A 13,212-nucleotide genomic window follows, 5' to 3' on the forward strand; every position below is an offset into this window, starting at 1 on the left:
TAATGTATTTGTTATATGGAAAGAGGGTATAATTGATCTTTAGAGTTCAAAAGGACCAGGGGCATCCACACGAATCTTTCAGGGAATGATGAATTAAATCAAAACAGGTTATGTGCATACGGGTTGCCAAAAGGGTATAACACAGGAATGACTGATGGTTTTAAGTTGGATCTTTCCGGGAATGATGAGCGGGATGATCAACTGATCAAAAAGGCAAAATTTGCACGCTGGTACAATTATCTTTAGTTACTACTACCGCTACTACTACTGCTACTACAACTACTGTTTTTGTAGCAATTACTACTGAGGCTGAGGATATTGAGGGGAAATTTTGAGCTATTATTCAGGGGAAAGTTTAAATAAATCAAAACACATCAAGTGCATAAGGCTGAAACTTCTAGGGTATGATGAGGGGTATGTGCAACCGACCAAAACACATTATGTGGATGCTACTATTGCTACTAATGCTACTTCTACTACTGTTAATGCTGCTACTACTGATACAACACTATTAATATTACTACAACTTTTGCTACTACTATTAGTATGTTACTACGACTTCCTACTACTACTACTAAGTCTAAGGATATGAAGGTGAATATTCAAGAGAATATTGAGGAGGAACTAAATAGAAAAAGTACGAATGTGCCAGCAGGTTGTCAAAAGGGCTCTTTCCAGGAATGGCTTAAGGTATTAAGTTGGAACTTTCAGGAAATGCTTACGGGCAATCAATTGACCAAAAGGGAATAGGTGCAGTGCTAGCAATACTACTACTACTACCGTTGCAACTATAACTACAGCTTCTATTGCAACTAGTACTAAAGCTAAGCATATTTAAACGAAAACTTTAGGAATAGTTTGAGTGGGAAGTCGGACTAAAGTAAAACGCACTATTGGCATACAAGTTATCAAAAGGGAATTTTGCCTATATCATAGCACCAGCTTATAGAATTAAGCTAAAACTTCTACGGCTTAATGAAAGGGATGTTCTACAGATCAAAAGGCTATACGTGCACACTACCACTGCCACTGGTGTTAGTACTACTACTGATCTTACTATTGCTACTCTCCTTCAAATACTGTGACTACTGCTAAAACTAAGGCTAATTGTATTAAAGTAAAAATTTCAGGAATATTGAGGGGAAGGTTAACTGAATCAAAACAAACTATGACCAAGCATGGTAAGTTTACCTATTTTTGTTCACCCACGAATACATTAGGGAGGTTATCTTCTCGACACACATGGTAGTGGCAAAATCAGGATTGAAACAGATCATCACAGTCTTCGATGGCTAATGACTCATAAGGATACTACTGGTCACTTAGCCTGCTGGTCTTTAACCCCCCAAGAATTTGACTTGAAATTACTTACCGTCCAGGGAGGTAGAATTGCGTTCTCGGTGCACTGTTGAGGCTGTAAGTAAATGCTGCAGAGAATTTATTTCTGCTATAGTTTTACCCTCAAGTCTAGACATGGCTACGTAGAAATAAAAGCAGAAAAGAGACCGGTTTACATCAGCGGTTATGGCGTATTTATACATCAGCGGTTATGGAGAAGCAGGTTATCCGTGAGATTTTACAACTTCGTTGTGATGGAAGGCATTTCATTGCAAACGCTGGTTCTTCCTCGAAAATGCTGGAAGTATCAAATTCGCTTTATTCCGGTGATGCCATCAAAGTTAGTTCTGGAGATAATTGACTCATTTCATGATTCCCCGTACTTTGGCCATTTAGATACAGAGAAAATGTATTGTTCCTGGATATGTATTTGGTTCCCAAGACGTACTGTGTTTCTTCTGAAACGTGTCTCCGTCGGAAGGCTATGAATTATACCGCATTTGCTCCGCTTTAGATTTTACCAATGCTGTCAGCAGTTTTAGTAATGGTTTTGGTTGGTCCGTTGCCAAAAACAGCGAGAAATCAGATTTATATGTTGAAAGTGATGGATTACTTCAGCCGTCATTTTTATTTGATTCTCCAAGTGAATGCAAATCCTGGAACATTCTTAAGAGCGTTTAAGAAAATTATCTTGTTTTTTCATTATAAATCCAATTCTGTTTTCTGATAATAGGATGCATTTAAAAAACAAAAATGTCACTGAGTTCTGCACAAAAGTCAACACTGAGCATCGCTTTTCTTCGAGTAAGCACCCAAAACAAATGGTGTCTTGGAACGTCGATACCGCCGATGTGAAGAACAATTCGGTGCAATATATAGGCCACAAACAACGAAAAGATTGGAATTTTTGGCTCAACTATGTTGGCTTTTGTCTTAACAGAGCGTTTTACGAACCACTGCGTGATAAAAGTTTCTTCATCATGCTTTCGCACGATGCAACGTTGCCGATTGGTAGGATTATCAATAAGAGACTTTTGTATGATTCGGCTGGTCCTTAATAATCTTATGCTTTACCCCTTCGGAATCATATTTTTGAGTTGGTTGCAAACCATAATTGGAGTCAAGAACTATACAAAATTTTTATGCTCATTCGAAGGTTAAGATTTACTCTACTGGCGATAATGTATTTCTCCGCGTGTCAACCGGGGGTCAAGTTTGTTATTTGTCATTGTCAAAGTATAGGGGTGTTGGAAGGGTTGAAGAAACGATTTATGTCATCAGAAGTCAGAAGGCTGCTAACCTGATGCTTGCCAAACGTTTCAGATACGAATCGCCGTATTCACTGCCACATCAAAATCTCACTCTATCATTGATTGCACCACATTGAATGCCCGAGGTCTCATGGGCAGTTCACCCTGTCTACTTCAGGTGATTACACTGCTTCTGAGCCTGCCGGTCGGCCCGAGCCTGAAATCTCTATTGGCACTCACTCCATGGTTGTGCTTTTGCACCTTACTTGCCTGTTATCTTTTGACAACAGGTGCAGCTTGATCTTTGTGATATATCTATAGACAGTTCGTAACATTTTTTAAAGGTCTCTAAGAGACTAAGTCTTTGCTACGTCAGCTTCCAGCTTTACCAATTCTGTCGTTACTGAAGTAGTTATAATACAGCCAAACGTAAGCTTTGATGCAGCATGGTCTAGCTTGAAGAAGCCGCACGCTAAATACAGCTGTAAAATGATTTTTTTATGCACCCTTACACATCCTCAGCGCCATCGTAGAAGACCGTAGAGCTGCAATCAACTCTCATATAGCTCTCCTTTGAAGGGACTATTACCAATAGAGTCACAAGATTTTAACATGACTGAACTTAAGAGCAACTGCATTTGGACTTATTTCAGCACAGCTTGAACTTTCACTTGAGATTCAGTTAGGCGTGCAGTGCAGTGAGTGATAAAAGTGAAATTGTATCCAGTTAGTGAGGTGGGGCCAACGAAGACGACGAGTGTAGTAGATCTGTGTGTAGCGATGACTATATTGTGGGCAAAAGAAATTGAAAATATATACAGACTATGAGGAGAAGCATTACTTGCGGTTTTAGTATTGAGTTTTTCGGTAATGTTTATAAGCTGTGTGTTTATAATGTTTTTCATGATGTTGTGCTTATCATGTTTTAGAGCCGAAACAATTGTATTCAAAGGAGGGGGAGGCTTAAAAGGTCCGGTTTCTTCTACATTTTTTCATGCTATTCCTTACAGAAGAATATTCTTTTTATGTTCCTATTTGCAGAAGAATGTCGTAGTGGATAGTTCCAAGCAAGGCTAACGCACCAATCGTTTGCATGAGACTTTTCATTGAAATAGTTCAGTTTTTGTAGTTGTATTGCATTGGATGGATACCGGTTGAATAATCGTTCGATATTGAACAATATGGAAAGCATATTTTTTTAAGAAATAAAGTAAAACATCAAATGGCTTGTCTATAAGCCTATACGACAGAATCTGAGGGTGTGTTTACCTTTAAAATGAAGTTGCACATACTTAGGCTTGTTAAAGTTTTCTGTAATTTAACATTTTTTTTTAGTGGCACATACCCTTGCAAGATTTTGGTTTGTTACTGATTGGTTCTGTCAGCAGTGATAAAAAAAAACGAAAAGAGAAACAAACCACTTTCTATTAATTTTCCACGAACCAACAGAAGAAAAACATCATGTCGTTAAAAAAGCTCCAAAATAAACTTGCTATGATAGCATGGTCTCTGATTAATTTATTTTGGAGAAACAACACCAAATCGTAACGTTTTGAATATATAACATTTTGAATCGTTTTGAATATTTCAAATTTTTTGCTTCTCTTCTAGAAGAAAAATAACAAAATTTAAAAAAGCTGACGTAGCATCAAGAAATTGATACCATCTCAAAACTATTTTTTTCAAATAAATAACAAAACTTTCTTTTGTCATTCATTAATTGTTCATATGCCACCATTCACCACTAGCATGATTTTATGTTTTCTAGCCTATTTGTTAACTGTCAACTGAAATGTCTAGCAACTGCTTGTTGTCTCATTGAAAATTGTAATCGTTCAACATGTTTTAATAAATTAATCCGAACATTTTAGCTCCTTGCACAATTAAGATCTTTAAAAAAGAAACCTTTGCAACCTATGTGCTACTAAGATCAGTAACTTCAATGTTTAATTTGTTGTACAGTTAAGTCCAAAAATACTTTTAAACCTTTTTACTCTGTGCTTTAACCAACTCAGTTTAACAGCAGTGAACATTTAGAAATACCTCTTAGCGAAAATCCGAGTGATACCTGATTTTTGTCAAAGCTGATTTTCAGATTTTTTGTTATTATGGGCTGGGGTTCACTCTTTATTTTGCTGCCCTGAGAGGGGATGGAGCAACCATAATTGGCATATAATATGTACTTTTATTGTATTTAAAACCATGACTCATTTTGAGCTTTATATTATGATGTAAGCGTAGGACTGAAGAGACAACAACGTTTGTATTACAGCATAAATGTTAAACAGTGGCGAAAATTTTGTTAAAAAGTAGGGCACATCAAAGTGCGTGGAAAGGGAAGCTTCCTTTTGCGTAACAGCAATAACTTCAGCTACTATCACAGCGTAAATTAAAGAAGGCGGAGACATGAAGAAAGGTTTACGACTGATGTATCCCAAAAATCCTTAATGAAGTGTATAGAAATTTTTGCTACTGTTTAATATTTAGCTGGGGTTTTTATCATAGAGGTTTGTCTTACAGGGTAATATAACAGTGAATTATCATGTAAATGCTGTATTAAGACTGAATTTTTAGTTTAAAGCAGGGGTGTTTATAAAAAAGTCAGATATTTGTGCCATGAATTATTACATAGAAATTGTCTTTAAAATGACGTTTTTCCAGTTGCCTTGCGATTTCCTAAATTTACGAGTCAGCTCAAAGCGATCTGGTTTTGGAATTGGTTGGAAAGAATTTCTATGGGCTGCTTATAAATATTGGCTGGGTATTTATCAGATTTATTTTTCTTAAATAATTTTTGAGACCATACTGGGTAATCATGATAAAATATAAAATCGCAGAGAAAAGAAGAAAACGAGGACAATAAACAGCCAATAAAAAAGTTGAAAAATTACCCCTGAAAAGTACCGAAGTTGAAAAAAGGTACCCTTGCACCGTTACTAAGAAAGGATCATCGTATTTTAGTTTTGTTTTAAGGTCTGGCTTTTTATATTTTTATTCTGCACTGAATACGGTCAAGCAGAGGTCTTGACAAAAATATTTACATAATTTTTCAACTTTTTCACTGGCTGTTTATTGTCGTCGTTTTCTTCTTTTCTTGGCGATTTTATTATTTAATTTTAAACCACAGTCTAGGTATATACATACAGTCATGCACGTTTCTATGTTTTCCATGAAATAGTTCTGGGGCACATCATGTCCAGCGCATTTCTTCTTGGCTCCTCCTTCGTGCGTGCGCAATGACGAAGTTTTATACCTTTGTTGCGCTTTGATGTGCTATTAGGCAATATCAATGGCTCAGTCCGCTGACCACCGTCCGCTGGTGGCGCTGTCGTGTGTTTCGTTTCTGGAACAAGCGTAGATGACTGTATATATGAATATACATAGGCTGCACTCTTAACCTAGGCGAGTGAAGCGAGGAAGGTACTTACATTGACGTCTTTAAATACATCTTCTTGAGTTGCATCTGGTCCATACACTTGATCAAATTGATATTCTTTGAAACCGCTTTTTGTGTCAACTCTCAAAGAATAAGCATCCAATATTTCTGCAATGGGACTGGTTGAGTGTAGTTTTTCACGACTCGTCATGGGTCGAATCCTACGGAAAGCTTTTTTCTTTATAATACATGGTTAATGTATTTAATCATGTTTTATATCATTAAAAATAAATGTAGGGACCAGTGGCGTAATTTGCAATAGGGCAAGGGGAAACTGCCCTTCCCAGACCTTGGTTTACCCCTCCCCTAGAGGAAATATAAATTATTCAAAAATTTCTTCAAAATTGAGTTAAGCCTGCATAATTCAAGCATCCACAGAAGCAGGTCAGTTTTCTTTAGTATATCTTTACCTTTATGGTACTGTATGGTTCATTTTTCAGTTCTCACTGTCATTTTTGCTAGATTTGAGAAAATTAGCTCTAACTTTGCCCCCTCCCCTCTCAGGATTTTGACGAAATTACGCCACTGGTAGGGACCCTACACTTTACAGTAGGATAGTTATCCTAAAATAATTAAACAAGATGTAGATGAATGAAAATTGGTGTTCCAAAATATGCACCAAGGAGAAACAAACTTTTTGAGACATAATCCAATAATCACAGATAATCCTTCGTTTGTTTCGAAAAAGTTTTAAATTTCATAGAAAAAGCTTGAAGGTGACAGTCTTTAAGGCAGCGTGGCCAAAGGAAAAAAAGAAGGAGGGAGTAGAGGGGGTCTGATACATCCTTCCGCTTTTTGGTAAGTCGTATATGTCGCTTGTTTTGGCCTTAACCGGGTCCTAGGGACTCATTTCGGTCAAAGACAGTCTGAGTCATTTTTCCTCCTCCTGGAATGACTTCTACAATTTCAAACTAATCAGTAAAAAAATGACTAGTTTTGGTACTGTCTAGTTTTAGTCATAGATCCCAATCAAAGAAGTCAATTCATTCAAATTAAACCAGTATGTTATACCAGTACTTGCTGGTTCCAATAATATTGTTAAAACAACCCGAAAAATTCTATATTGAAAGCAAGAGATTTCTTGCTCTGAATGTAGCAAGATTACGAGCTACAACGTAAATTATGTAGATACATAATCTACATAACTTCGTGTGTACCAGTTGTGCAAGGGAATAGCGGTCAAGTGGACTGATGAATTTCTTAACAGTTTGGTAACTAATAAAGTTGTCGAAAATTACAGTGACGATTCTGAAAGCGTAGTTCACAAGAATGCAGGAATCAGGAAGCCAATCCCTAGCCACAATCAGAGGAAATACCCCATTTATATATATATATATATATATATATATATATATATATATATATATATATATATATATATATATATATATATATATATATATATATATATATATATATATATATATATATACATGCATAAATATATATCACAGTGAATGTCCGAAATGGGTGAATGCATGTCTACATTCACCAGTGAATGTCCGAAATAATTTTTTATTGTCCTCGGATTTAGTCAGTGCTGCCAGTCAACTTTTTCCGTTTAATTCAAGGTTTGATGATGACTGGTTAGGTTAGCTTAAATTAAGTTTTTAATCAACTTCTTCTATTTATAACCAAATTTTACCTAATCTAACATACTCTAACCTAATCTAACTTTAAATCTTACGATCATTACTTGCATAAGACTAAAAAGGCTGACTCGCAAAGCTAATATATATATATATATATATATATATATATATATATATATATATATATATATATATATATATATATATATATATATATATATATATATATATATATATATATATATATATATATATATATATATATATTTAATTTGACCACCCCTAAAAAAGTAACGTGACAAGGCCTGTGACCTCATTTGATGACATGCAGTCGTTAAATTTTCTCGTTTGGATTGTTTAACATTCTATTTTATAGTTTTTCCTTTGCAGCCTAGTTTAGTTGCTTTGTACATTGATTTTTAACATTTTTCCTACCCACACTAATCACGACTTGGCCTTCTCTTGGTTATTCTCTTGATGATTGTTTTGAAGTTTGGCTAATTTTTCTTGCTAATAAATATTCCAGTCTGGAAAAACCATCGTTGAGGTGAATTTCCGTTACAAAACCAATATAAGAGCGACTTACTTTTTTTTTGTTTAAGATTCAAACTGATCAGCCAATTTGCCTTTGATTCCCCTTCCAATTTTTTACAATTATTTCATATAACCTGTCTAAAAGTAATGACAAGCCACTTTACAAATCTAGAGGATAGAGAAAAAATAATGTTTGTGAAGCTCTGCACCAGGAATTTAATTACATTTTATTTTGAAAATGTGCAGACATTGAAGTATAAGGCTGAATAAAGTGTCTAAATTTTAGCGTAAGCAACCTTAAAACTAGGTTAGACAATCAAAATGTACTAAGAAATTATCTGCCTTACCATAGTCTCTCGTGACTATGATTGTCGAATGTAGGCTAGCCCAGTCTCTGGCTATGTAGGCAAGTCTTTTTCACATTTTATAAAGTAAAATTTCTATAAATTCACCGAGTCGATAAGAACCAACCAAATACTTCCGGAGGTCCATTAGTTTCTTTTCGAAAAAGGTATTAAAAGGGTTGCTAGAATGTTCAGGGTTGTATGATGTAAGAAGTTTCTTTGCGCTTAAGTTTTCCAAAATTCTCTATTTTTAAGAAAACCCTTTTTAAATGTGCCGTCAAAGGACTATTTTTAAAGTAACAAAGTAAACTAAAATTTTACAAAGGTAATGTTAGCAGCAATGCTAGTCTTGCTCAAGTCCCCAAATAACGTATTTAAACCGATGCCGTGAAACTGGACTGATTTCGGATGCTACCAACTTCATGGAATACATTGACCAAAGAATAAGAAGCAACAGAAAGAAATAAGAAACAAGAAAGAAATAACAAGAAATAAACAAGAAACAACAAAAAATAAAAAGCAACAGAAAGAAATAACAAACAAGAAAGAAATAACAAGAAACAAACAAGAAACAAGAAAGAAGAAAATAAGAAATAAGACCAACAACTAACCTGCAGAAGACCCTAATTTTTCCTTTCATTTCCTCCACGATATTGTAATATTTCTTTCTCAAAACTCTTTCTCTATTTAAATCTTCATACATCACCTTATTCAACTCTGCTGTTACTCTAGTTTCCTTCTCCAAATGTTGAATAGTTTTATTACAGTTTTGATGCTCTCTCTCAAACTGCCTCAAATTGTCTACTTCACTTCTCAGCTTTTTATTTTCCGTACGCAACATATCAAAATCGCTTTTGAGATCATTTAATTCTCCTATGCTTCGAAAACTTTCTTTCTTGCTAGAATCTAATGATGATTCTGTGTCTTGTAATTTTCTTTCTAGAGAGATTATTTGCCTTCTCAGCATGCGCTCACTTGCTTCTGATTCATTTTTCAAATTTTTTTCAAGTATCCTTATTCTTTCAAGATATTCAATTTCTTTTTGTTGCATGTCATTTAGTAAGTTTCTTAATTGCTTTACTTCAGGGTTTTCAACATTACTAATTTTATAAGTTCTTCTTCTATTTATTTTTGGGTCTTCTTCAATATCTATTACTTCCTCTTTTCTTGTAGCTTCGATAATTACAATTGGTTGGGTTTCAATTAGGTCACTACCTATTGGTTCAACACGAGTCGAGTCAACACTTGTATCACTGTTGACACTTTGTGTTCTTGAATGCGATTGGTCTTTTAAAATTTCAATTTGGGATCGAAGCTCCGTATTTTCCACTTCAAAGTATCTCTGAAAAAAAAAAAAAAAAAAACAGTGAAGAATACCCAATAAATGTCCAAATGGAAATAAGTCCATTTATTAGACAGTGAAAACAGATACAAAAGTCTGGATATTTCGACCATATGTACAGCGGTCGTACTCAGCAGTAACGCTAAAGTATTAAAATTAAAACTAACATAATTATACAGAACAAAATAATAATTTCTGGTTCATTCACTAGATTTGTCTCTGAAAGTTCAAAAACTGACTTCATTTAAAGTCTTGAGTTTGAAATTTCTTTTTTGATAATGCTTAAATGTAAGTTGAATTTCTAACGAAGGGGGCAAATCTTCTTCTTCTTTTAATTGCAAAAGGAATGTTTAATAGCAAAAAAAGCTAAAAAAAAGTTAATTAACTTATTGCTATTCGTATTATAGAGGTTAACTCACCCGTATAATGAAGTATCTCCTTGGACTCTCGGATTATCAGTTAAACTGCAAATTTTATGTCCAGCACAAAGTGTTTTTTATCCACCATTGAAATAACCGATTATCAATGGAAAATAATACTTTTACAAGATTAAAGCTAATTTAAACATTTTCGGTTTAGATAAATAATTAGAATGTAAACATTTAAAATGAGTCAATCTCTAAATACCTTGCGTAGAGAATGTGTCAACGTCCTATTCAACCAAAGAATTTTTAGTTGATAGAGCATAGCAATGACCATTTTTTTTGGAAGAAGCCACATTATACAGCGAAAAGATCGCCGCACAAATTTTTAGAATCACCCTTTTTCGGATCTCCCTCCAACAACTGATCCACCAGGAAGAAAATGGAGATTTAATATTCTTCATATCAGTTTTAGGTTAATTTTTTGCCCCGTTAGTGATCTGTATTATGATTCTTTTGGAGAGATAGCAAGCTTCATTTGCAGTAACGGTTCGGTTATGCTACCGTAGCAAGTTGTTCATAAGCACTAAATTAGCGACATCAATAAACGAAAGTTTAGAGGTGACTGGTATTTTTGGGCTAAAAAATTAAGATGCAAAAAGGCATTCTTCAAAATATTAAGGGAGGACCAGCAGTATATGTTTTTAACTAGATAAACTTGCGAATATACAACATTCTTCGATGTCCCATTGTCTGTGCATATAAATTGATTGTCAGGTTTACCGACTCTTGAACATGCAACATAAAATCGTCCATGGGAAAAACAATCCGTATTCAGATCTATACCTATTTATTCTAATGATTGCCCTTGAGCTTTGTTGATGGTGATTGCTAATTGAACATTCCCTGTGTCCCCGTCGTCATTTATATATCCCCCTGTGCCCCCGGCATCCCCCTGTCGTCATTCGTGTCCCAGTGTCCCAGTCTGTAATTTATCTTTGAGCTTCCCGGTCGTCATTTATATTCCCTGTGTCCCGGTGTCTCGGTCGTCATTTGTGTCCCGGTGTCCCGGTCTGTAATTTATCTTTGAGTGTCCCGGTCGTCATTTATATCTCCCGGTCGTTATTTGTGTTCCAGTGTCCCAGTCTGTAATTTCTCTTTGAGTGTCCCGGTCGTCATTTATATTCCCTGTGTCTTGGTTTTTAGTTTTCTTTTTCTCCTTTATTTTTCAGTTTTTTTTCTTTTTTTAGTTTTTTTTCTCTTTCAGTTTTTAGTTTTTTTTCTTTTTAGTTTTTTTGTAGTTTTTAGTTTTTACCTTTTTTTAGTTTTTTTTTTAGTTTTTTTTCTTTTTTAGTTTTTAGTTTTTTACCTTTTTTTTACTTTTTTTTGTTTTTTAGCTTTTTTATTTTTTTAGTATTTTTTGTAGTTTTTACCTTTTTTAGTTTTTTTTTTCTATGAATACAGCAGAGGACCAAGAACCAAGCCTTGTGAGACCCCAAAAGACGCAGGAAATGGGACAGAAGCGACATCATCAGGCATAACATTAATAAAACTACCAATCAAATAAACTTCAAATCATTTTAACCATGACCCTTTCATACCTATACGTTCCAATCTTCGCAATAAAATACTAAAATCAACTGTATCAAAAGCTTTTTTAAAATCAAAGAATACTATTAGGAGAATTTCGCCCCTTTCTGGACAATCATTTACAAAATCAATGTGGTGAATAGCAGCATGACTAGTAGAGCACTCTGCTGTATTTGGTATATATTGTACAATGAGGTTTTTAGTCAGATTCTTGTCTGACCTCTTTTGCTGATGACACTGATTTAAAATTTTCTAGTCGGTGTTTCCATAGTTTAATTTTGAAGACTAATCATGTTTAAGCATACTTTGGTTTCATGGAAACGTCATAGTGATATCGTTGCAACGGACATCGTAGAAGGACTTGGAGCAATTCAACATTTTAAGAAATTTTTACCATCACAAATTTTATTACTTTTATATAACGCTTTATAATTTATATGGATGTGTTGTGGTTAGATAACATTTATTCGAATTTTAAACGAGTACAAATTCTTCAAAACAAAAAGATACGACTTATTTGTGGGTATTTGGAAAAATTTAATGACACTGAGACATGTTAAAATAAACCTAAAGTGCGGAATGTTGGGCAACTTCGAGACTTCCAAGCAGAAATATTCTCTTATCAGTGTTGGAATTGTACCGGTCCTGAAATATTTTTTGGTTTTTAAAGAGAACATTACTTCATAGTTATAGTATCCACAATCCTGATAATCTAGTCACTGAATACAGAAGTTCAACTAGAGCAGGTTTTTCTGTCAGATATCTAGGTCCTAAGCTTACAATTCTCTTCCAGAGAGCAGTCGGGCGGTGGAGCACCTTGGTTTATTAAAGAGAAAGACGAAAAAACTTTCTTTTGGGCCTTAGTTCATAATTATTTTTTTACATATTTTTTTTTATTTTCATGACTAGAGATTGGTCAGAATTTGGTTGTTTTATTTCCTTTTTTGCTTTTTTTGTTCGTTTGTAAAGCGTTTGTTATATATGTGGTGGTCTAGTATCAAGTGCTTTTATGTCTGTCTTTCATTGGGCAGCCACTTGGATGATTGTTATTTTGTAACTAATTGAAATGAGTTAAATTGAAAGAGGATAGAACTTGTTCAAAATTGCTTCGAGCTTTTGGTTTCTTTTGTTCACAAAGAAAATGTAAACAATTGGCGATTGAAAGCTTTGGAAGAGTATTAAGGACAGGCATGGCTACTAATTTTATCTTGGAATACAGATTTTTTCTCTCAAATTCCTGAAGATTGGAGATTGCAACGATATTTTTCATTTTGATCCGCAATGAAACTGGAGAATAAGTTATTTCCAAAATTCTGACAAATTTGTTTTCACGAAATATCTTTGCCATTAATTTTCTAAGAGATGCATGTGCATGTTACGTCATAGTTTCTTAGAGTGCTTAATAAACCTAAGATTGTTCTTTA

At 34.4% G+C, this 13,212-nt stretch overlaps 1 protein-coding gene across 1 annotated transcript in view; it reads right to left on the bottom strand.

Annotated features, from left to right (window-relative positions):
- LOC136035778 (uncharacterized) overlaps positions 1-13,212 on the bottom strand; it is a 136,966-nt gene that overhangs the window by 24,165 nt on the left and 99,589 nt on the right. Inside the window, exons 8-9 of the mRNA XM_065717751.1 lie at positions 9,106-9,836; positions 6,017-6,185 (exon numbers count right to left, since the gene is read on the bottom strand). Coding sequence (XP_065573823.1) covers positions 6,017-6,185; positions 9,106-9,836 — 900 coding nt within the window. The remainder of the gene's footprint in view (positions 1-6,016; positions 6,186-9,105; positions 9,837-13,212) is intronic.

The sequence above is a fragment of the Artemia franciscana genome, chromosome 14 (genome assembly GCF_032884065.1).
Source record: "Artemia franciscana chromosome 14, ASM3288406v1, whole genome shotgun sequence".
NCBI classification, from domain to species: Eukaryota; Metazoa; Arthropoda; class Branchiopoda; order Anostraca; family Artemiidae; genus Artemia; species Artemia franciscana.